Source organism: Aedes albopictus, chromosome 2, assembly GCF_035046485.1.
Source record: "Aedes albopictus strain Foshan chromosome 2, AalbF5, whole genome shotgun sequence".
In the NCBI taxonomy this organism is placed as follows: domain Eukaryota; kingdom Metazoa; phylum Arthropoda; class Insecta; order Diptera; family Culicidae; genus Aedes; species Aedes albopictus.
The window spans coordinates 153,198,860-153,223,576 of record NC_085137.1 but is presented as its reverse complement, the minus strand read 5'-3'; the positions used below and the strand labels follow the sequence as shown (position 1 = coordinate 153,223,576).

General features: G+C 40.3%; 2 protein-coding genes across 2 annotated transcripts in view; both read left to right on the top strand.

Moving 5' to 3' along the window:
* Positions 1-16,905, top strand: part of LOC109420935 (protein diaphanous) — a 29,626-nt gene extending 12,721 nt beyond the window's left edge. The window contains exons 2-3 of the mRNA XM_019695412.3: positions 11,097-12,542; positions 13,477-16,905. Of these exons, the coding sequence (XP_019550957.3) occupies positions 11,097-12,542; positions 13,477-14,999 (2,969 nt within the window). The 3' untranslated portion in view covers positions 15,000-16,905. The remainder of the gene's footprint in view (positions 1-11,096; positions 12,543-13,476) is intronic.
* A 3,903-nt stretch (positions 16,906-20,808) lies between these two features.
* Positions 20,809-21,468, top strand: LOC109412698 (probable DNA-directed RNA polymerases I and III subunit RPAC2). The gene is made up of 3 exons (XM_019686320.3): positions 20,809-20,965; positions 21,031-21,131; positions 21,196-21,468. The coding sequence occupies exons 1-3, from the start codon at positions 20,948-20,950 to the stop codon at positions 21,386-21,388; spliced, it is 312 nt and encodes a 103-aa protein (XP_019541865.3). The 5' UTR covers positions 20,809-20,947; the 3' UTR covers positions 21,389-21,468.
* The last annotated feature ends 3,249 nt before the right edge of the window (positions 21,469-24,717 follow it).

Below are 24,717 nucleotides of genomic sequence, written 5' to 3'. Positions count from 1 at the left end.
CTGCTTGCTTCGCGGCTGTTGGCTGGACCAATCCCAAGATCATCATCATCATCATCGTCACACCGGGGTAATATGCGAATGAGGCTGAAAATAAATCTCAATTTTTCAACGATTTATATTTGCGTCGTACTATACTAAGTAAGAAGGTGCTATCTCAGTTAGTAGCTCGGAATATGGCTGGTAAATCCTTCAAACTCACCAATAGAACTGTCTCGTGACATGTGTTTTACGACTATACGATTGAATGTTATTTATTGCGATCCTTGCCTTATACACGGATGCATACTACATATCGGTATGGAAGGAGGAAGTAAGACGTTAATCCATTAGGTGGTTATTTTCATTGTTATCGCGTTTGACTACTGAGTAGGGTCCAGTTTCGCATTGCCCATATCGCTTCCAGAGGAAGCTCTCAGTTAATAACTGTGAAGTACTTAATTAATACTGTCGAAAAGCCGGCTTTGTCCCAGTAGGTACGTTGCGTCAAGATGAAGATATCCCTGTCATAGCAGGTCACTGATTTGGGTCATAATATCCTTCCGGTAAATACGCAGTTATTCAGCAAGACTCCAGAATCGAACCCTGACACGATTACCGATATGTTTTACACGAAGTGAACTTCTTGCTCACTTGTAATCATGTCATAATTTAATAATAATAAACTGATAAAACTAATAAAACGTCGAAATCACTAAGACAATCTTTGATTATTTCATTCGCAATTCCATGAAACATTTCAATAATGAAATAGTCATGGCTTACACAGTTATTTAATCTGTTTAGTGAATACCCCTAATAAGAAAATCCGGTGTGCTGATTAGTTTAGAATGAGTTTTTTGCACTTTAAATCGTGAGTACGAGCAAAATCCGGCCACTGGGCTTCTAATGAGTATGTCCTTAAAAAATAGTCCTGTTCAATGAAGTAAGTAAAGTAAATCAAACACTAATCAAAAGTTATTTAAAATCATAACCGCATCGCTGGCGATCGCAACCTACTATAGTTATAGTTTTTTGACCAATTTGTTAACAAATGGGTAAGAACAGGATGCAGCAACATCGACCATGTTCAACCTACTTCATTGAACAGGACTAAGGTTATTCAATGTTTTTTGTTAACTTTCCCATTTTTGTGTAAACATGGTATTACATTGGGATAGGCAATTTTAACTTTTCATAGAATGCATAAACAATTATCAAATTTTGACTGTTTGTCAACTTATTGTGTGTGCATCATTGGTACAAATTTGAGTTCGATTGGGTAATCTTTCGCGAAGCTATAACTATAACCGTTCTGGTAAAACACCATTTTTTATACAACTTATTTTTGAACTGCCATGTCTCGGAAACCAGTGGACCGAATTTAACGAAATTTTGAACGTTTATCAACAATATATTAATGCTTCACATGTATTTAACCGTTATGTGGCCGGCAAACTTTTTGCTTTTTTCTACACCGTGTATTTTAAATGGGTGTTGGGTACCCGGGTACCCTGCCGGCCACATAAGGGTTATCCCTGACATATTTTGTGAGATACACACCCTCATTCTTGTTTTCGATCGAATCCACTTTCGAACGAAAATCGTTCTCATTCCCGTTTACGCCAGCAAAATCAAATGGCCTACTGATTCGATCGAACCAAAAACGCTCGAAAGTCGATACGTCCGTAAACAAGAATGAGGGTGACAGTTCTTTTGAATAGAGAGAAAAAAAGTTACCTATTCCAAACATTTTGACCACCCCCTGCAGTGTGATGCGATCGCCAGCGATGCGGTTTTGTGATTTTTAATTATTATTTTTAGTGTTTGATTTACTTTGCAACGATAGAGTTCGTGATTTTCATATGTTTCTGAGAATTTAAGGTTTTGGTTTGCATTTTGTTCTACGGTGAACCTCTGGGCACTGTCCCCAAGAAATTTTGCATAAAACATTGCAGCTTATAATTATTTCTCTTTATAAAATATACATTGTTTTCAGCATTTTCGACTCTGCCAAGGGGATGACCTTTATAAGCGCTTATTCATTTGTCACACAAACTCAATCCAGTAGAGCTCGTCCACTCGCTTTCATCATTCGGTATTGTGTTAAATGTCGACAGCCTTTATTTCTTATCAGCGCCGAAACCGTTCCACCGCCCCAACAATCCGTTAGGTTGGCGAGATTCCGGGCCGTCTGTATTTATCGACAGCCACCATACACAACACATCAAGGCACAAGAACATCGCAACGACGACGGCACCGATTTGTGGATGCATTCCACTTCTACTTCGCGTCCGCTTGATTTGGTTCGCTTTCCTGCTTAGTTCTATACGTGTGGTGATCACATTAGTCGTATCAGTTGTTGGGTTCAGGGCCTCTGCGCGATTCTCCTGTCGTCGCCGCGTTCTTTGCCTTGGAAACCCCGCATTCTCGCACATTTCACCTGCATGGTGCCCGAATAGTTTCGACTAACTGAAACTGAAAGCTTTTTTTCTATAGCAACCTAATCCTAACAACACTTCGGGCTCATAAGTATAGCAGACTTAACGGGTAAAGGCAAAGAATAAATCAAGGACAAAATAATAACAAGTTTTGCCATCATATCTCATTTTATCATTCTTATGTTATTTGTTATTTATGAATAACACTAAATAACTCGCTAAGAACAAAAAAAAAGTTATCATTGGAAAATTTGTTACTTCTGAGTTATCATTGAATAACAATAATAACTGAATAATAGCAAAATATGCAATCATGACTAAATAAACTCTTTTTAACATCTCAAGTAAAATAACATCAATATTAGGCATACTTTGCAATCATAACTTGATTAGCTCTTAGTTTTTTTTTATTTTGTCAAAAGATTGAATATTGCTCTTAAAGAGGTCATTGTCATTGGTTTGTAGGGAATAAGAGCTAAAAGCAAAAATAGTGCTGACTTCGTATCGAAAAAAAAACTCAATAATAACTAATTTGTTATTATAAGATCAAATCAATTGCAAAATTTTATCTTCTTTTGTTATTTTCATCTGCCCGGGTAGTAGAACACAACCACAAAAGGGGACCAAGTTGTGTCTAGAAAAGACAATAATTAGCAAAAGCAAGGCTACCTAATAATTTTTATACATTTTTTTTAAATATTTGTTGGTAACGACTTGCAGAGGCTATAAAATATATTTAAAATAAAATAAAATAAAATAAAATGTAGGTATTTAAATTATTTTCATCTTACAGTTATCCAACCAGTTGAAAGCTTGATCTGTAATCAAATTCCTGAAGAAAAGGTCGAGGTTTTCAACCAGGGTTTAGAATATGTAGTAAACTTGGCACCCATTAGCTGCTTTATACCAAATGCTCGCTTAGTTCTTAATATTTTTTGTCACAAGCCCTATATAACGAATTTTATTGAAAAGTCACGATTTTTTAACTTGCTTTTCGATTCCCAATCCTTCATTAATAATGAGTTATTTTAGTGTCAATTATTGTTATTGTTTCGATTTGATCATCCAATACAACCCGGGAAGCCTATACGCCAATCGTCATGGCAGAGGAACGCGATGACGAGTTTCTGTTGGTGGTGTTGCTTATCGAATCTCGAAGAAGTAGGTAATGACGTAGTCATTAGGTCGTGCCTGTATCGGCTTATTCCACGTTCGCTATAGTGGCAATATCATTTTATACCTACATCTTGCTCTCGCTAGAAGTATGATTATCTCATATGTCCAAGGGCTAGGCGGACAGGCACACGTTCTGAGCTGAGCTACTGATCCATGGTCAGTTGGTTGACTGGGTAGTGTGATTTCTATTCGCGGACGTGGAGAGTGTGGAATTTCTTTCCTATAATGTTAAACTATATAGATATAGGTGTTCTTACTCGTGTAGAGGAAGTATTCACGTGGTGGAGATTATTTGTTTCCACTTCAATTGGATGTTCTTTGATTAGCACCTTTTAAGCTTACGACTCACATCTTGCACACACTTGTGGTATTCTTACCTAAGTATAGTTATTCAGAAATGAAATCCACACTTATCATTGAAATTATTTTCTTGACAAATTGTATTATGGTACCAATACCAGAAGTCTGTCGCAGATTCCTGTTCACTAATTGATTTGCCAAATATTGTTAAGACTTTTAACAGGACTTTCCAAATAATAAAAATTCAGAACATTTTCAAAACGGGTCCATATACTGACAGTTATGGCATGGGCATCCAGCATGACTATGCTGGGGGTGACGGATTCGATTCCTGGGCCGTCCAGGAACTTCTCGTAAAGGAAATTTCCTTGACTTCCTTGGGCATAGAGTATCTTCGTGCCTACCACACGATATACACATGCAAAATGATCAACACTAACTAACTGAGAAGCGGGCTTTGAGCCACGATAGTTACAGTTGAGGACGTTCCACCTTGTTAGGTGCCTATCTATCTGCTTATTGTCATCTACTCCCTTCAAATCCAGCTGGATCTGAAACGGTCGTCATCTTTGCAGAGTAGTTATAGATACTGCAGTTATGTTTGTGCTATCGATTGACACTGTGTGTTCTCATTCCACGCATACAGTATATTGCGATAACAGTCACAACAACAATGTGTTTGCAACGATTTTGAATGCAGATTTGTAGAATTTGAGAGACTTAAAGGTATGAGTTCTTAGCTATAACATAGATTTTCAGTTTGTGAAATGAAAAACAGATGCAAAGCACTAAGTGAAATTCTTTCTTTATACTCGGTGTTTTGGATGTTTTGTGAATCGGATTGTCGTGATTGTCCTAAACTAAAGATATGTTCACTTAGAATCCGGAATCATGCCACATTTTCTAGTGGCGCTCTCAATGAACATAATCATCATTCTTTTGCAGCACTCTGATCATACACTAATCCTCTTTAAATGGTGAAAATTTCATCGATTTTCTTGCAACGAGTTAAAAGTTATTTCAGATTGAAGACAAGAGGAGGAAAAAAATCTTGCACAAACACGTTGAAAATTTAGCGTGGTCAGGTACGACAGTCGCGAAAAATGTTAATATCGTCAAAACCATTATGTGTTATGTGCACAGATGTTGTTAACCATGGCATAAGAAAGTGTCCTCGGAAGAAAAAAGCTTGGGTTCATTGATAAATCTGTTTTAAATTTGAAGATTTGGCAAGAAGTTCGAACTCTGGGCATGGTTTTTTCGCAACAAGATGATGAGAACCAATTCATATAAGGATGACAGCCTCAAGAATCGCGTGCTGCTTTTCAAAAACGCACACAAGGGATATGTAGAGGTTTTACCTATTTTGATGAGCTGCCATGACAGCCGAAGACGTTCAGTGGTATCGTCACAGATGGGTAGTGTTTATCAACGAAAAAACACTCAAATTTCGCGTTTTCTCAATTCACTGAATTGCCCCTCATTTCGCAATAAAAAAAAGGTTGGCAATTTTTCTTCGGAATCCTAGTCAGACTAGTCAAGGCACTCAGGACACTGGATAGATGACCTGATTGTTGAACAAACGTGCGGAAGGGGTTGTTGCTAAAATTTACCACCGTTGTGCAGATTTTTAGAGAGGTCAACACTGAAAAAGTGAGAAAATGTGTGAAAAATAAAAATAAATATTTTCAATGATATTTTTCCATGAAAGTACAATAAATAATGTTTTGAGGGCTTCACCTTTTATGTTTGTTATTCCATCCCTAAGATATACGTGATTTTGTCATTCCGGATTCTAAATGAACATAGCTTTATGAAGTTGCATTTCTTAAATATGTGGTTTAAGCCATGGGGATCTTAGAAGGTACCATTTATAGATACTGGTCAATCACGGAGTAGCTTGAGTTGTATGAACAGTATGAATAAAATTCATACGGAATTCCATCCGAGAATATGTTCCATTGTACAAATATGTTCCAAGGGCTCCTCCGGAAATTCCCAGGGAGTTCTTAATGAGATTCTTCGGGGGGTTTATTTAGGATTCCATTAGAAGTTCCTGCTGCGGTTCTGTTGGGATTTTCTCCTGAGGTTTTTAAAAGCGTTCCGTTTGGTATTCCTTCAAGAGCTCTTGCTGCTTCCAGAAATTTTTTCTTGGATTTCTTGAGAAATAACTTTTGAGATTACGTCAGAAATTCCATAGTTCCTTCAAAATTCTTTCAAAAATTTATCTAGAAATTAATTCCGGGATTCCTCCATGAATTCCTTCTAGGATTACCCCAGCAATTTTCCCTGATATTACTTCGGGAATTTCTTTCGTGGTTTCTCTAGAAATTTATTCTAGGATTTCCTTCTGTGATTCCTCAGGGAGATCCATCTGAGATTGTTTTTGGGGTTTCTTCAGAAATTCCATCTGGGATCGTTACTGAGATTCTTAAAAAGTTCCTCAAAGAACTCCTATAAGGATTCCTTCCGGGACTTCAAAATATTTCTTTTGGGGTTTCTCAAGGAGATCCGGGAATCCTCCAGGAATTCCATCCTAGATTATCCTAATAGTTTCTTTTGGAATGTGTTCTGAAGTTTTTTTTACTTCCAAGAGGTATCCCTGGAAAATATGCCTGGAAAATCCAACAATTTCACCCAGGATACCTCTAGGAGTTCTCTCGGAGATTGCTCCAGAAACTTCTTCCAAGATTCCTACAGAAACTCCTTCCAACCTTTCGTCTGGGATTTCTATTCAGGTATTTCATGTGAGATTCCTCCCAGAGTTTCTGGGATTTTTCCAGAAAATAATTCTGGGATTGTTACAAAAACTCTGGGAATTTCTTCTGTGCTTTTGTAAAGAGTTGATTCTGGAATTTCTTAAGGATTGGAATTCTATCGGGAACTTCTTCCGGGATACTATTAGGAACTCTTGCCGAGATTCTTTCGGGAAGGTCTTCTGGAACTCTTTCAGAAACATCTTCCAGGATTTCTTCAGGATCTCTTCCCAGGATTCATCTACGAACTCTTCCGTTTAAGTTCCGTTTGGATTTCCTGCAGATCCTTCTGCAACCTTGGAACAAATTTGTTGAATGATCGCGACTCTGGCGGTAACCTCGTGGAGTTCTAGAAGAAATACTTGGACAAAGCTTCACGGGTAATTTGTTAGAAATTAAGTGGAGATCCACGAAGGATTCTTTGTGATGAATCTTTTGACATTCTGTGCGAATATTTTTCTTTGTGGTTTCGCAGAGGGTCTTCCTACAAATTCTTCCAGATATCCACCATTACTCATAAAATTTCGCTAAGATTTTCACTAGAAATTTCGCTGAGATTTTCATTTGAAGTTCTACAGAAGCATCCCTGCATAAGGAACCAATGTTTTTTTTTTCAGCAGTTAATAGAATGGCATCTTCCAGGAATGCAAGGTTCCCTCAGAGGTTTTTTTTAAGATTCTACCATACGTTTTTTTCAGGACACCTTCCAATAATTTCAACCGGGATTTCCAAAGTGTTCCATCCGGGGTTCTTCCAGATATTCATTCGAATATTTTCGCAGGAATTCATTTCGCGATTATTCCAAGAGTTTCTTCTAGGATTTCTACAGGAATTCATTCTATGATTCGTCCAGGAGTTCTTCCAGTGATTTCTTCTGGAGTTCTTTTTAAGGTAGCTCTTTTTGGTATTCCTCCAGGTTTTCTGTTTAAGTTTACTATGTAAATCCTCGAGGAATTCCTTCGGGAATTTCACCAGGAATTCTTTATGGGATTTATCTAGGAAATACTTCCTCCAGCAATTTCTCCTGGGAATCCTCCAGGAACTCCTTCTACGACTCCTCCAGGAGCAACTTCACGGGTTCCTTTCATAGTTCCTTCTGGGATTTCTCCAGGGGTTTCATCCAAGATTACACTAGGGGTGGCATCAGAGACCTTTCCATTAACTCCATTTGGGTATCCTCCGGGAATATTTCAAAACTTTCTCCAGAATCCTGGAAAATAATTTAAGGTTCTTCCAGGAGTTCCTTCTAAGATTTGTCAAATAATTCATTCTGGGTTTCATCTACACAGATAAAAATAATTAGATATACACGTCATGTAGTCATTTTAGTCGTGTAAACTTAGTCTTATGATGGTTTACATGATATATCATGTGAATTTGTGTTATATGCTTGGTTATATGTCATGTAAACACTCAGAGTCATGCTGAATTACATGACATATAATGGAAGTTTACATGATATTTTATTAGCTTTACATGATATGTCATGTAAACTTCTGTGATATCCAACGCTTATGTGCATTATATGCCACAGAAATTTACACTCTTTTTTCGATCTGTGCAGGGTATCCTTCCGGGATTCCTCCAAGAACTTCTCTAGGAACGTCTACTGGTAATCAGCAACTAGTTTCAGGATTTCTTCATACAATACTCCCGTAATTCCTCCAGGAACTCCTTCCGGGATTTCTGCAGGAGTACCTGCTAGAATTCTTGCAGATTATTCTGGAATACTCTTAGATTTTACTCATGGAAATACTTCAGAATTTTTATTTAAATTTCTTATGGAAGTATTCCAAGACTTCCATCTGGAATTCTCTCTTCTCATAAAATTCCTCCAACAAATTCTTCAGGAATATATCCAGCAGTATTGTAGGGAGTTTCTACACGGCATTCTTTCCATAGTTTCATTCCAGAAAGAAATATGAGGACATTCCAAAAGGTACTGTAGAAATCTTAGAAGAACCTCTTGGAAGAATTTCGAAAGGAATTTCTAGAGAAATCCAGTAAGGGATCTCTGAAAGAATCTGTATAGAGTTCTAGGATTAATTCTAGAGAGAACTTCTGGAAGAATCTCAGAAGGAAGTTCTGAACAAATCCTAAATAAACTCCTGGAAGAATCTCTGAGGTATCCCAGAAAGACCTCCTGGAGCAATTCTGAATTAATTTCTAAAGAGATCACGACACGAATTTGTGGAGGATTCCCAAGGAGAAATTCTGGTGGAATCTCAGAAGCAATATCGTTGGAATCTCGCAACGCAATCCAGAGGAATTCAGAATGGAATTCCAAAGGACTCTCGGAAGAAATTTCAGTAAAAATTCGTACAGGGATGTGCAGAAAATCTGAATTTTCCTCAGAAACCCACAACGGAACACTTTCAGCTACATTTGCTGAACGAAGTCATAATCGTAAACTGCAAGGCCACGTGTAGGGATTGAAAGGGATACCGAGAAAATGAGCAACGGGGCGTACGGAATTAGCAGCGGTGATGCGCTATCGGATAAACCAAGCAAACGAAACAAACGATCAAGATGAAATGAATCTTCAGTCTTGTAAAGCATTTTACGTGAGTAAAGGTTGCGTGGTGTGCATCCGTTCTCGTTGGTGAAGCGATTCGGCCAATTCGGTCATTGTGAAAGATAAAAGATGTGAGATAAAGATATAGAAGATAAGATGATGATGAGAGATGATTAATGAGACATAAGAGATAAGAGATGAAGGATAAGAGATGTGAGATGAGAGATGAGGGATGAGAGACAAGAGATCAGTGATGAGAGATGAGAGATGGAAGATGAGAGATGATGATTATGATAAGAGATGAGGTATGAGAGATAAAATATTATATGTGAGAGATGAGAAATGAGAAATGAAGGATGATATGAGTAATGACTGAGAGATGAAATATGTGAAATGAGAGATGAGAATTGGGAAATGGGAGATAAGAAATGAGAGATGACAGTTGAGAAATAAGAGATGTGAGGTGGAAGAAGAGATGAGAGATTAAAGATGAGAGATTACGAATGCGATATGAATAATGAAGGATGATAGGTGAGAGATAAAAGATGAGCGATGAAGTATGAGTAATGAGGGATAAGAGATTAGAGATGAAGTACATATTAGTAATGAGGGATGAGAGATGAAAGATGAGAGATGATGATGAGAGATGAGGGATGAAAGATGAGAGATGAGGGATGAGATATGAGATGTAAGAAGAAAGATGAGAGATGAAAGATTAGAGGTGAAACGTGAGAGATGATAGATGAGGGATGAGATAGGAGGGATGAAGAAATAATGATGATGAGAGATGAGAGATCGATAAACTTTTCAGCACAATCTGACATTCGGTTCTTCAGATCTGTGCTTTTGAAAATTCGAGGTGTGGTTTCGTCATATCTTTACCTTAAGGCAGTTGCAAGTTTATCGGTTGACAGTCAATAGAAGAATGTGCCTCTTGGAATGCCTTGCAGGATTTCTCACAATATGTCTTCCGTATTTGTTCACTGTTTTTTTTTCTTAGTATTACCACCGACGAACCGACGTGACAGTGGCGATCCAAAACTGTCCCCCCCTAATTTAACGGTCGACCAGCGAAGCGAGCGATCGCTTCTGTCAAATCAGCACAGACGCGAACCGTTTCCTATATGAACACGGGAGTTTGGTGTCGAGTCATCATCTCGAGCCGTTATAGAGGTGGCGATAGTGTTCGGCTATTTTTCATCATGGCGTCGTGGACAACAAATTTGAATTTATTTGTTCTAGCTGTCACGTCGGTTCGTTGGTGGTATTACTCCATTAATTCCAGTTTTTGCCAAAACCCTTCTTGCATTTATCCAAGATGCCAGCTATACTTTTAGGAATTCCTCATTGAGAATTTCTTTCGGGGCCCCGATTCATATTTTAAAAGATTCCTTCCGGTGTTGCTCGAAAGATGTCTTTCTGAGACTTTCAGGACTTATCCTGGACATTCTCTCAGAGGTTTCCCCTTCTAAAGGAACTTTTGCTATTATTTTCAGTGGAGTTCTTCCCGCGATTGCTTTCCACTTTTTGGGCAAAGACCACGATTGACATAAATAAAAAAAAAAAATGCATGAACAAAAGACCTTACAAGAGGGGGGGAGGTGAATTCGGATTGTAATATCCATAAAAATTACAACGTTTATGGACAGACCCAAATTGAATATTCTTCAGGGCCGGATCTAAGGGGGGGGGGGGGGCGGGGGGTCCCGGGCCCCCACATTTTAGGGGCCCCCACAAAAACCCTTATTGGTTGCTAACATTAGCTTTATTTTTCATATTGTTCAAGTACTGATCGAAAATAAGGAAAAACATTTTTGGTCATCTATCCGAGGGGCCTCCACATCCGCTCGGGCCCCGGGCCCCCACAATCCTTAATCCGGGCCTGTTCTTATACCATTGTGACTGAAACATTTCCTCTTTCTACCTTTCAGGCAAAAACAACACCGAGCATCGTGCCAACTCGCGTTTCGAGAAGCCCATCGACTACATCCAGTATCTTCAGGATGGCGATTTTAACAGTCGGATTCCCAAAATTCTCCAATGTGTGGAAAATCTTCGGGTGGCACTTACCAGCAATCCCATCAGCTGGATCAAAGAGTTCGGTGAAACGGGGATCGATGTGATCGTGAACTTGTTGCGGCATTGCAAGTCCATGCCGCGGCGATTCGATAAGGTCGAGTATGAGTGTTTACGGTGTTTGAAAGCGATCATGAATAACTCGTGGGGTTTGAATGTTATTCTTACTCCGGATCAACATGCGGCAGTGATGTTGCTAGCACAATGTGTTGATGCCAGTAAACCTCACACCATGTGCGAGGCGGTCAAACTGCTAGCGGCCATCTGTTTGGTCAAAGAACGGAACGGGTACGAAAAGGTGTTGAAGGCGATCACGAATAGCACCATGATGGCGCGGCAGGGGACGGATCGGTTTCGGCCGATCGTGGAAGGGTTGTTTTTGGAACACGATCGGAATTATGAGCTGACGATCAATACGATGATCTTTATCAATTGTATAATAAATACACCATCGGACATCAACTTCCGGTTGCACCTGAGGTGCGAAATGATGCGAGCTGGTCTGCACGATCGGCTGGATCAGCTGACGGAAATGGTCGAGAAGAGCAACAATGAGAATCTGGAGAAGCATTTTAAGATATTCAACGCCTTCCGGGAGGATGACTTTGAGGAGTTCAGCAATAGATTCGACAACGTTCGGTTGGATCTGGACGATATGAATGAGTGCTACGAGTTGTTAAAGAATCTGGTGGTGGATACGAGTTGTGAACCCTACTTTTTGTCAATTCTTCAGCATTTACTGTTTATAAGGGACGATTACGTTTATAGGCCGGCCTTTTTCAAGTTGATAGAAGAATGTGTGTCGCAAATTGTTCTCCATAAAAGTGGTGTAGATCCTAATTTCGAAAGTAGAGACTTCCACATAGACACGTCCACGTTACTGGAAGACATGGCAGAGAAGAGCCGACAGTTGGAAACCAAGAAGAGTGAAGACTTTGAAAAACGAATGGAAGAGTTGCAGACGGCGAAGCAGGAAGCGGAAGCCCGGGCGGCTGCCTTGGAAGATCGCCTGAAGGAAATTGAAGCCACCGGCGTCGTGTCTCCCAAAGGGAAGAGCAAACTACCTCAGATTAATATTCCTCCTCCACCTCAAATGCCCGGAATGGGACCCCCGCCGCCACCGCCGCCTCCTGGGAGCGGAGGAGGCATGCCACCACCGCCCCCACCACCAATGATGCCTGGTGTTCCGATGCCACCGCCTATGCCCGGAATGGGTGGCGCTCCAAGACCTCCTCCTCCGATGCCGGGCATGGGCCCGCCACCACCACCGATGCCCGGTATGGGACCACCAATGCCACCAGGTATGTTACTCGGCTGAATAGATATAAATGTTATTTATGAAGAAACATATTTAAAGCCTGTTATAATTAATATTTGGCTCACTCATTCATTTACCCCTTTTTTTTTATAGAAAGAGAAAATCTGCTGATCAGATACCCAAGAGGTGGTTCCTCGGGTTATGTTAGGATCGATCCACTAAAAACTCATTCTCTCTCTTCCTTACCTTCGCGGTACGCCCGTTAGGGATGACTTCGAGAAGGGGAGACTGTACATAAGTTGTCCTGAAGTTGTCTTATCATTGTTGATCATCACATCCGTGATGTTCATCTGGCAAACGTGCCTCTCCATGTGAACCAACATGCCTACCAATCTGGTAACTCCACTGTGCCTCTTTCACACAAAGTTGTTTACGATATCCAGAAAGCATTCGCTCAAAAGCAATCTTGTTTGGGTTTTTTCTTAGATATCGAGGGTGCCTTTGATAATGTGCCTTTCGATGCCATATTGGAAGCCGCACGGAGTCATGGTATATCTCCAATGATTTCCAATTGAATTCATCAAATGCTCAAAAAACCGATATCTCTTTTCGACATTGCGTCTAGCAGGGATTAGGAAATTGAGTGTTTGTGGATGCCCCCAAGGGGGAGTCTTGTCACCGCTTTTGAGGAATCTCACAGCAGATACGCTATTGAGGCCACTCAATAATAGCGATTTCCTACTTATGGTTCTGCCGACGAATACCTATCAATGCTAGTGTTGAATTCACATTAGTTACTTAGGCTTTTCAATTTTACATAAATTTGCCAAGATTGATCGATGCTGTTCTTTTGTTCTTTTCCTGAGCTACCCTTACCGTAGTCTAGAATGTTTTTATCTATGTTTTAACATGCTTTGGTCAAACAAAACTGTATCAGAAAGCTCAGAAAAATAATACTCATATTTCTTTTCCCGCAGGTATGCGACCAATGGTCCCCATGGTCGCACCGTTACCACATGGCCTGAAACCGAAGCGGAAATGGGACACGGACGGTCCAATGAAGCGAGCGAACTGGAAAGCCATCATCCCGCAGAAACTATCGGAAAACTCCTTCTGGGTGAAAGTGCAGGAGGATAAACTAGCGGACGATGAGATTCTTTCCGGGCTGGCCATGAAGTTCTCCTCCAAACCGATGAAACAGGCCGATAAGGATTCCGTCGATCGACCGCCCTCGTCCAAGAAGAACGTCGATCTCCGAGTGCTTGACGGAAAGGCGGCGCAGAATTTGTTGATCCTGTTGGGCGGCTCCCTAAAGCATCTGTCCCATGAACAAATACGAACGTACCTTCTTCGCTGTGACACGACGATTCTGGGGCCTAATGTTCTGCAACAACTGATACAATATCTGCCACCGCCGGATCAACTGAAGCGGCTACAGGAGATCAGGGCCAGAGGGGAAGAACTGGCTGCACCGGAAGCATTTGCCGCCACTATTGGGGATATCAAGCGACTAGGGGCGCGATTACAGAGCCTTAACTTCAAACTGAGCATGCCGGATCTGATGCAGGACTGTAAGCCGGATATCGTGGCTGGAACGGCTGCCTGTGAGGAAGTTAAAAACAGCAAGAAGTTTGCGAAGGTGCTGGAGTTGATTTTGCTTCTTGGGAACTATATGAACTCCGGTTCGAAGAAGGAGGCTGCCTTTGGGTTCGAGATCAGTTTCCTACCCAAATTGAGTAGCACGAAAGATTACGAGAATAAGCAAACGTTGCTTCATTACATTGCGGATGTTGTGGAGAAGAAGTTTCCGGATGCGCTTACCTTCAACGAGGATCTTTCCCATGTGGACAAAGCCAGTAGGGTCAGTTTGGACAATATCCAAAAGACGATGCGTCAGATGAACAGTTCCTTAAAGAATCTTGAATCCGATCTGAACAATAACAAAATCCCTCAGAGCGACGACGATCGGTTCATGGAAGTAATGGGCTCGTTTGCTATCGAGTGTCGGAAACAGGTAGAACTGCTGGGAAAGATGCTTTCCCAAATGGAGACCCTATTCCAGAGCCTCTCGGAGTATTACTGTTTCGATCCGGCCAAGTACACCATGGAGGAATTCTTCACCGACATTCGCACGTTCAAGGATGCCTTCGTGCAGGCCCACACGGAGAACATCAAAATTCGGGAAGAGGAAGAGAAGCGACGGCGCACCCAAGAAGCCAAGGAACGCTCCCAGCGGGAACTGCAGGAACGCCAACAGCGGAAGTTGGCCCTGGTGGACATCGATGCCGTCCAGACGCAGGAAGGCGTTATGGATAGTTTGCTGGAAGCGTTACAGACGGGTTCCGCCTTCGGCAATCGTGACCAACGGAGGCGGCGAGGACCGCGACCGGCCGGTGCCGAACGGAGAGCACAACTGAATCGAAGTCGGTCGCGGACCGGCATTACCGCGAATGCCTTTTCCAGTCGGGAAATGCTTTCGGAGCTGCTGGGGCCGGCGTAAGTTTTAATAGTTCAAGGTATCTTGTCGTGTACATATCGTATAGTGCGTGAGGTCGAACTACTTATAGTTATATCGATAGAATAAAAGGTAACATTTTAAAACGGGGGTTCGAAAATCGGAGAATAGGCGGTCAAAATTTGCATTTTCGTTATTTTTTTCTATGTGCTAAAGAAGTCGGTTGGGTTAATTAGAAAATTATCTTCAAGACATGTCGATGAATCTTATTCGCTATTTTGCTCTATTTCGACTTATTTCTCATTTTTTTTTATTTTAAATACTTTTTTTTTCAATGTGGTTGGGTCATTCCAATTCAAATCGATTGGCATTAATTGTTTCTAACGGTACTCGAACTGCATTATGAAATTATCCCTTAGTTCTTCTTCCCGATTTATCTGGGATGCTTCACTTTTCTTATTCTTTTTACTAAACATCGGATGGGAAATCTGTTAAACAAACACCTGAGAACATGGTGGACTGAGGCCACCTTCAACGGCAAGACTACTACTCGACCGCCCTAAACCAGGACCTGCAGGAGAGACGATGGGTTTGCGGCAAGCGGTAGGGTGGTCGGGAAGTAGTTTGACCATTATCACTTCCTCAAGTAACCAAAAGTTTCGCTTTCCGTGACAAAATACACGTTCAATTTCCACAAAGTTCAGATACAGCTCCGTATTGAACTTCTGACTGCTTAAGAGACTCACATTGACCGTGCTAGGTATTGCGCACTGAAATTATAGTAGGCTCATTGTTAGCCTCTTAGGCAGCTTGAAAGCAACTTATAATGCTTCCTGGCATATACCTCAGAGCAAGTCTCAGAGTTATTCGGTATTATTAATACCACTATACTGCCGTGAATCGCATATCTGTCTCATTTGCATAGGAAATCCAGCAAAGATGGGACTGATATGCGATTCACGGCAGTATAGCTTTGGAGGCTCTCTTGCAGGCATGCGAGTAACTACAGCGATTTGCCGGTTCTGAAGCGGCTCTCATGTCATGTCAACTGCTATCAACTATTATGTCTTGTCTTAAGACTCCCACTTGGGAGCATCCGTAAACATTCACTTTTTCAAAAAGCATGGAGGTTGTACGAGCTTTTCTCACCAACAATGGAATAATAGTGACTAATTAGGATTTTCAAGGATGGCATTACCCCTTGTTATATACTTAACGAACGCAGAATGAATAACAATACCAAAACATAGTTTTGGTTCGAATTGTGTAACTCGAACGCAGCACAAAACTAATGCATACTAAAATATGCAACTAATATAGAAACGCAGTATTGGTAGAAAGGTCTAAAACTGGAAATAGAAGACTATACAAAAGAATCGATCGACTAAGAGCCTATAAGAGTGTGTGCGTGTTCTAATGGCGCTTTCATGCTACAGAACCACCATCGCATTAAATAATACGGTGCCTAAAAAGAAAACACAATGTATTGCAAAAAAAAAAAACAAAAACTTCAAACGCTTCTTTCAACACAAAAGACAATTCCAATTGGGGTGAGATATGAGTAAACATTGTTCAACAAAACGATTAGTTTAAGCATAATGCGCATTGTTGCTTGGCAAAGTTGTTTAAGTAGCTGCACACTGGCGAGCAAAAAAAAAAATGCCCAAATAGCAATGTTGCTTTATACATACATACACAAATAACGACTTTTTCATCTAATGGTGAACAAAGATGCCGCTTAGGGTAGAAGAAAGCAGTTCTGTAACATACAAGTGATAAGCGTATTCAATACTTATACATACATTTTGAGTAGATATATTTTCTGAGGATTATACATAGTTGCGTACTGGTAAATTCAGTATGTGCGTACATTTTTTGTAGTTTCTTTTTATTATTATATATTATGTAAATATCTATAAGACCATTAAAACATGTTATTGCATTTTGCGAACTGATTTGGTTATATTGTACCACATATCACATTTCCTTCATGGATGCCCCTGAATGAACAGAAAACTGTTCACCTTGAAACTAAAATAACACTCGTTGATTGCATTATTCTTTCTCTCTACATACAATGTATACCTTTAGTGTGGGTCATCGGAACCGTTTTCTCAGATCAAAGCTTTTTTGGTTCCGTTTCGGGTCCTGAGTATCTGTTCGAAATTTGAGCACGATCGGTTACGTCTACACTTTGCGCATTGCAATTGAAATTTGTATGGGATTTTGTATGGGAAAACATACTTTTTTGCATTTTAGCCATAAGTTGAGAAAGTTTGTCCAAAACTTTTTAACCGATACTGTAAAATGATAGCCTAGGATGAAAAACTAAGCATCAGATCACTTCGCGGTCTTCGACAAAGTTTTTCAGGACACCTTGGGCTATGTTTTCACTTTATCGGTTACACGGTTTTAGAAAAATTCGAGCTTGTTATGAGAGAAATGCAAAAAATACAAACTTCAAACGCGATGCGCAAAACGTAGACATAACCGATCGTGCCCAAATTTTGCACACTTATTTGGGTCCTGAAATGGGATCAAAAAAGCTTTGATCTGATGGGATAGCATTGAATTTTTCATGTTTCCATATAAACGATGACCCACTCTATGACCTATGTCTATCTATATAAATAAAAATAGAATGATATTTATATGTCACGAAAAGGCTCGGAAGCGGGCCAACGGATATACATTAGAGTAGGTCATCGTTTATATGGAAAAATCAAAAATTCAATGGTATTCCATCAGATCAAAGCTTTTTTGGTTCCATATCAGGACCCAAATAAGTGTGCAAAATTTGGGCACGATCGGTTGTGTCTACGTTTTGCGCATCGCGTTTGAAGTTTGTATGGAGTTTTACATGGGAAAACACACTTTTTTGCATTTCTCTTATAACAAGCTCGAATTTTTCTAAAACCATGTAACCGATAAAAGGAAAACATAGCTTAGGGTTTCCTGAAAAACTTTGTCGAAGACCGCGAAGTGATCTGATGCTCATGAAAAAAGTTATAGCGTTGGCATTGCTCGGCGAAACAGCATGATTTTGTTGCTATTGTTATTCCTTTACATGTTAAAACATAAACACATGAATGCGGTTCGTTGGTTATAACTATTTTCACAAGCATCGGATCGCTTTGCGGTCTTCAACAAAGTTTTTCAGAACATCCTAAGCTATCATTTTACAGTATCGGTTGAAAAGTTTCAGACAAACTTTTTCAACTTATGACAAAAATGCAAAAAAAGTATGTTTTCCCATACAAAATCCCATACAAATTTCAATTGCAATGCGCAAAGTGTAGACGTAACCGATCGTGCTCAAATTTTGCACAGATACTCAGGACCCGAAAAGGAACCAAAAAACACTTTGATCTGAGAAAACGGTTCCGATGACCCACGCTAATATACATCATTCTTTCAGTATTTCATTCGAGCAGGGCTCCGACGTGTTCGTACGAAAAAATAATTGGGAAAATCAACCGGGAATCCACCAAAAACAAGAAAACTTGAAATTTTGCGGGGCTCTTTACTACGGAGCTGCTTGTCAAAAAACAAAGTAGGCAAGTAAAACGATGTTTGCCGGGACAGCTAGTATATTCATATATTCGTTCATAGCCATAGCATAGCTAGAACCAGAGGTGTACAATTTCGTTTCAATGATACACTTTCATGCAACATTTGAATGAGTCATTTCAAGTGTTTCATACATTTTTCTAATGACTCGGTCGTTAAAAAAAACTTTTCTACTCATCGTAGCACTCGGTAGTCTCCCACCCGGCCGCATTGCTTGTGCTTCACCCGTCAGAGCATTAGTGTCTCACTGGTGCGCGCTAGTCTCTCAATGGTTACGGGCGCCGGTTAATTGGATTTAAGTGGTCGAATTTGTTATCCTCTTTCATAAAACATAATTATCATTCTATTGGCGTGCACCACTATTTAAAAATGTGGTTTAAATACTGTTTTTAGCATGTTGAAGTATTTCAATGACTCATAAATGAAACGAAAATCCAAGTGTATCATCCCATGTTTCATACACACTTGTTTCTGTAGCAGCAATGAACGAGTGTGTTGCTGGGTGAGAGATGAAGCATCACAGCAGTCCGTTCGCATGGGAAACGATTTGCTACAGTCGTCGTACGTCATGTTTTCCTTTCGAAATTGCACGACCCTGGCTAGAACAAGAAACGGATTTCCCTTTCACAACAGTGTCAATCTATCAGATAGCGCCTACGAATTATGCAATCAAGCGATCTATGTACACGCCTGACATCCACGCACCAATGTGTGAACCCTCTGAAAATCATATCCCAAATCCCATCAACAATCCGACATCCGCATGAATTTGTGCAGACGCAGTGGTATATTTGGTCTGCTGTGGTTACACGCGATTGCAATCATCACTTCCTCTCCCTTCCCCACTTTGTCCTGCAAATTGTAGATATCTCATTGGTTCCTTGTGTGAGTATATCGGGCGGTCAGTCAGGCAATCAGATTCAAGCTGATGAATCCTAATGGTTTATTACTTCTGCCAAACCAAATGTAAAATTGTTTTTTCAGCTACTAGCACAAACATACAGGTTGCATACAGCCGTAACACTTCGAACATTTTTCGATTCAAATCATAGTTACGGAAACGTTTTCGCCGTATGCTAAAAGAACAGAGTTTGGTCAACCATAACCTAGGTGGCGGTAGTGGGCAAACGTCAAACTCGAACAAAATCCATGCCAGCGCCACGGGTTGGCCAATTATCAAGTTTTCAAACAGACTGTTAAATGGGTGTACGTTGGGAATTATCAGAGTGTTAGGTCTGTTTGTCTGTTGTGTGGCACTCATTCCAAGCGCATTGTACAGTGATTCATGTATCACGTGTCTTCAGTATAAATTGCATTTCCAGCGCTATAGCGCTGGCCTTGCTGGAGAAATCTCTTCAGATAAAGCCGTAATAAATATTCTTTATAATATTAATAATTCATTGAAATTTAGCACTTTAGGCACTCATCCTATAGTCAAATAATAAAAATAGAAAGAATGCCCTCTTTTGCCTTTTTCTATGTAAACGTCAAGCGACAAGACAAGTGGCGCTCTCTAAGCGTTTGAAGGTGAAAGCTCTATGTAACAGTGTTTGTGATTTGTCATAAGAGAAGATGGTGTGCGTATGTTCTGGTATCCGTATACAATCAGTAACGCACACTATTGCATGAAGGTTCCCTGATAAAAAAGATCATAGAGATACAACAGAATGGATTGTTACAACACGCTGAATTGAATGGTACTTACCATTGATTCAATTGTTTAAAACGATAGAGTAACAACAGATCTTATGGTTTTCAACCATAGCATGTATTGTAAATGTCACTTTTACAATAGAAAATGGGGGTTATGTATCTTTACCAAAAAAAAAACCCAAATTTTCTGGAAAAAAATCAAGTCAACTACCATTCAACTTATGGTGTTTTTATTATTGAAATCTCTAGTGCCATTGATTTTATTGTACACGTACTGTAGTTCCAATACACCATTTTCAGCAGGAAAATACGTACACAATATAATTTGTTGTTGAATAGTCAAATTTATCATTATTCAATGGTAGTTTATGGTGATTTTATTGGAAATTTTTATCAGGGTTGAACTTTCATCCGCAGATAGCGCTGCGGTAGTGTCCCCCAGAGCATCAGCGGAATGGGCATTCTTAATATTCTTATTCTTTGCTATAGTGTTAGCGCTGGAAATGCAACTTACTCATTTTTTGTGTTGTTCCATTTTTTTAAGCTCGGATTTGTGTTTTCAGAGTAACTGTTTCTTAGCGTGCAGGATTATGTGCGTCTTCTCTACCCCAAACAAAATTGCTTGAAGTTGCAACACACAGTATCGTTCCCAGTCTCTGTGCGTGAGGGTGAGGTAAACACGCGAATCTGTCAAAATCGCTAAAGTTGTTTTGAACGTTCGTCAGCTTTCCACTGCACACAATCGTGTTTTCCCAATTTTATATCGCAAAATGCCGATTCTAGCTGAGGTAAGTTGATTTAATTTCCGATCAAATGAATTACAAACTAAAACCAGCCTTTCTTCCATCCGCAGCTTGCCGGTGACGAGAACAGTGGAGAGCACTCGCGCACCTTCGTTTTCGAAGACGAAGGTCACACGCTGGGCAATGTGCTCAAGAGCATCATTTGCAGATAGTTAGTTGATCCAGGAATACGGTTGGAACTATAGTTTTTAACAAACGCTTCTATTCTCTCACAGTCCGGATGTGAACTTCTGCGGCTACACCGTGCCTCATCCGGCGGAAAACAAGATGCACTTCCGGATTCAGGCTGCCAAAAACGTCCGAGCCATCGACGTGTTGAAGCGCGGGCTGGAGGATTTGGAGCGGGTATGCGACCATACGATTGAAACCTTTGAGGCGGCTGTGGCGGTGCATCAGCAGAACTATTAGAGGGTGTATGTTTAGTTAGGATTAAAATTTACAATTTAAATTGCTGTTATAAGTAATAAAAACAAAGTTACTACCCACAACATGGTGCATGTTACTACGGTTACTACCTACAACGCAAAGGTTGTAAGTCATATCCACTAACTTGGGAGGTCTATCTTCCTTTTTCTTGACATAATATCCTAACAGGATTGAAGTCTGTTTCTCAGTTTAATAGCGTAAAACGGGGTGAATAGAAACAAATAACTTATTGTAAAAAAATATGGCAATTATGTTTTTAAATTCATCAAAACTTATTTTCTTAGCTAGTTGGATGCTACCAGTGTTTCAATAAACCTTTTTTGGGATGATAATACCGTAATTTTTTTGTGAAAGATTTTAAAAGCAAAGTATTTATCGATTTATAGGCAAAAAAAACTTCCGCCATTGAAATTGCGTTTTATCGATTTGGTATGTATTCACAGACTAAAGTTTTTTTTTTCGACATTCGACAATTTTTTCTTCACTTGGTAAATTATTATAATCTAGTCTTAGAGTTTCATCGTTTCATCTGAATTAAAAGTTGTTTCTGCCTTGAAATAGAAAAAAATATCAAAAATTGTTTAAAGCTGTTTCTATTCGCCCCATTGCGGGGCGAATAGAAACAAGCAACCTTTTTTAAATAAGTTAACGAAATAAAAAATAATGGTTTTGAATCTTAATTACAGAAATTAAAGAGGGAGGTGGGACCCAAAGTTGAGACCCTTGCAACTGACTTTATCACGCACGATTCCAGAAATACTAGCCTAAGTATGCTGGAAGGTGTTTCTATTCGCCCTGTTTTACGGTAAGCATTTTCACAATTGTTCTTAAGCTTTCTTTGCTAAACGACTATTTTCGCATTCGTAGGAGAAAATACGACTTGGAAACTTGGAACATGGAATTAGAAGTCACTTGGTTTCGCAGGGTGTGCTACACCAGGATAATCTACGATGAACTAAATATATCCTCGCAACTTCGATATCGTGGCGTTGCAGGAACTTTGTTGGACTGGACAAAAAACGTGGAAAAGCGGGCATCGAACGACTATCTTCTACCAAAACTCTAGCAATGAATTGGAAACAGGATTTATAGTGTTGAGCGTGTGATCGGGTGGCAGTCGATCAACGCAAGGATTTGTGTGTCGAGACTCTAACTTGAGAGTTAAGGGCCGTTTCTTAAGCTACAGCATCATCAACGTGCACTGTCCACACGAAGGGAGACCTGATGACGAGAAAGAAGCGTTCTACGCGCAGTTAGAGCAAACATACGATGCTCGTTGTCGGCGACGACATGAACGCGCAGGTAGAGTCCGGATGGATGAGGGTTCGATTCCCGCTCCGAGCGATGAAATTTTTCACGAAAAAAGCTTCTTATCCGTAGCCACTTTTGCTAAGTTTCGTTCAATCGGTGCAGCCGCCGGCTGAAGCCAGTGTCCGTGTCTTTTTATTGGTTTTCCGGGATAGCTATCCAATAGTTTATGTCGGGATTTTTACCGATAGTTTTCCGATATTTCTCTTGTTTTCCTCGCGGAACTTCGCCCGTAGCTGCTTCCAGTATTCCATGAGGTTTTCGGAATTCCTCCTCGGATGTCCTTAATATTTCTTCTCGGAATTACTATTACCTAGAACTGTTTTCGAGATGTCTCATTTTTCTCAGGTTTTTCCTGAAGCTCCTGTCAAGATTTCTTCAATAAATAACACTTTGCAAAGTTTCTCGCAAGATTTCATTTGAATTCTCTCGAATATTTCTCCAGGAATTTCCTATGAGGTATTTCGTAAGTTATCTCAGGAGACATTCTGAGGTTTTCCTCAGACATTCGGTAGAATTCCTGCAATAACTTTGGGAGAAATCCCTAAAAAAAAGACACGGACACGTTTAGTACTTCCATCAGTGAGCAATTCGCTCTTTGAAGGAAGCACGACACTAGACAATGGACTAGCATGCAACGCCCAGTGGCACAGCCGAAAACTTTTCCTGACAGCTGCGGCGGGAATCGAACCCACGCTCCTAGCACGATACGACTAAATGCTTGGTGACACTAGCCGCACGACCACGAAGCCACACAAAAGGAGTATCCAGAATCTCGAGACATTTTCTGGTAAATATTCTGGGAAGAATTTTGGAAATAATGCAGAGAATATCTGTAAAAAAAATCTCAGGTGTATCACTACAAGAAATCCGGTACAACTACAAGGAACAGCCTCGCTCTGAAAGAATGCAAGAGAAGAATTCAATGAGAAATTTCAGCAATAACCCCTGTGGAAATCCCGGAAGGCACTCTGGAAAAATATCTTAGGATAAAGTCCAGAGTAAATTAAGAAAAACTCTGAGACATCTCATGACCAACATCGGAAGGAATCTTCTGAGAGAAGTTCCAGGAGATACTTCGAGAGAAATCTCAGGTAAAACTAAAAAAAAAAACTTGCGAACACTTTTAAGAAATTCCTGTAGGAGACCAGGAAGAACATCTTGAAGAAAGCCCAAAGCAATAGTTTGAAGATATCACAGGAAAGAATGAAAGAAATCTCTTGAGGAAGTCTTGCAGTAAATTCGTTAAAACTCCTTCAGAAACCCTTGGAGGAACTTTAGTAGAAACCCCAGGAATGACGCCTTTAGGAACACCGGAAGGAATCATTTTCATTTTCATTTTGCAGCATTTGGTGGGGCAATGAGAGCGCAAGTCAGTCCAAAGCCGATGATAAGGAGGGGTAATGGCTGAATAGTCTTTGCTGACCACATAAACGCCATGGGATAGGAAAATGGTATTTTGGTGTGGGATTAGGGTGTTGGTACAGACTTGACAATATCAATGCTATTCAGATGCAAAATAAATTTTAAGGCTCAATAGTGAATCACACACCTTCCAAAACCAAAAAACAATAATCCACAAAATAACAAGCAAGTCAAAGAAAGAAAAGCGTCCGATTGTTTATTTTGTCAATTATAACAAACGGAAACTTCTACTCTCTCCGACTCGCCAGTCACCCCGGAAAATATATCCCTTCAGTTCTGGAAAATATATTATCCCCAATTAAGCCTTTAATCGAATTGTCCGCGTGGTCTTGTAGCACCGACGAACCGACGTGACAGCTAGAACAAATAAATTCAAATTTGTTGCCCGCGACGCCATGATGAAAAATAGCCGAACACTATCGCCACCTCTATAACGGCTCGCGATGATTTGATAGCTCGACATCGAACCCCCGTGTGTTCATATAGGAAACGGTTCGCGTCTGCGCTGATTTGACAGAAGCGATCGCTCGCTTCAGTGGTCGACCGTTAAATTTGGGGGGGACACTTTTGAATCGCCA

Coding starts and splice junctions, on each gene's coding strand:
- LOC109412698 (XM_019686320.3), top strand. Junction 21,132..21,195: donor AAGAGCATCATTTGCAGATA/GTTAGTTGATCC, acceptor ATTCTCTCACAG/TCCGGATGTGAACTTCTGCG.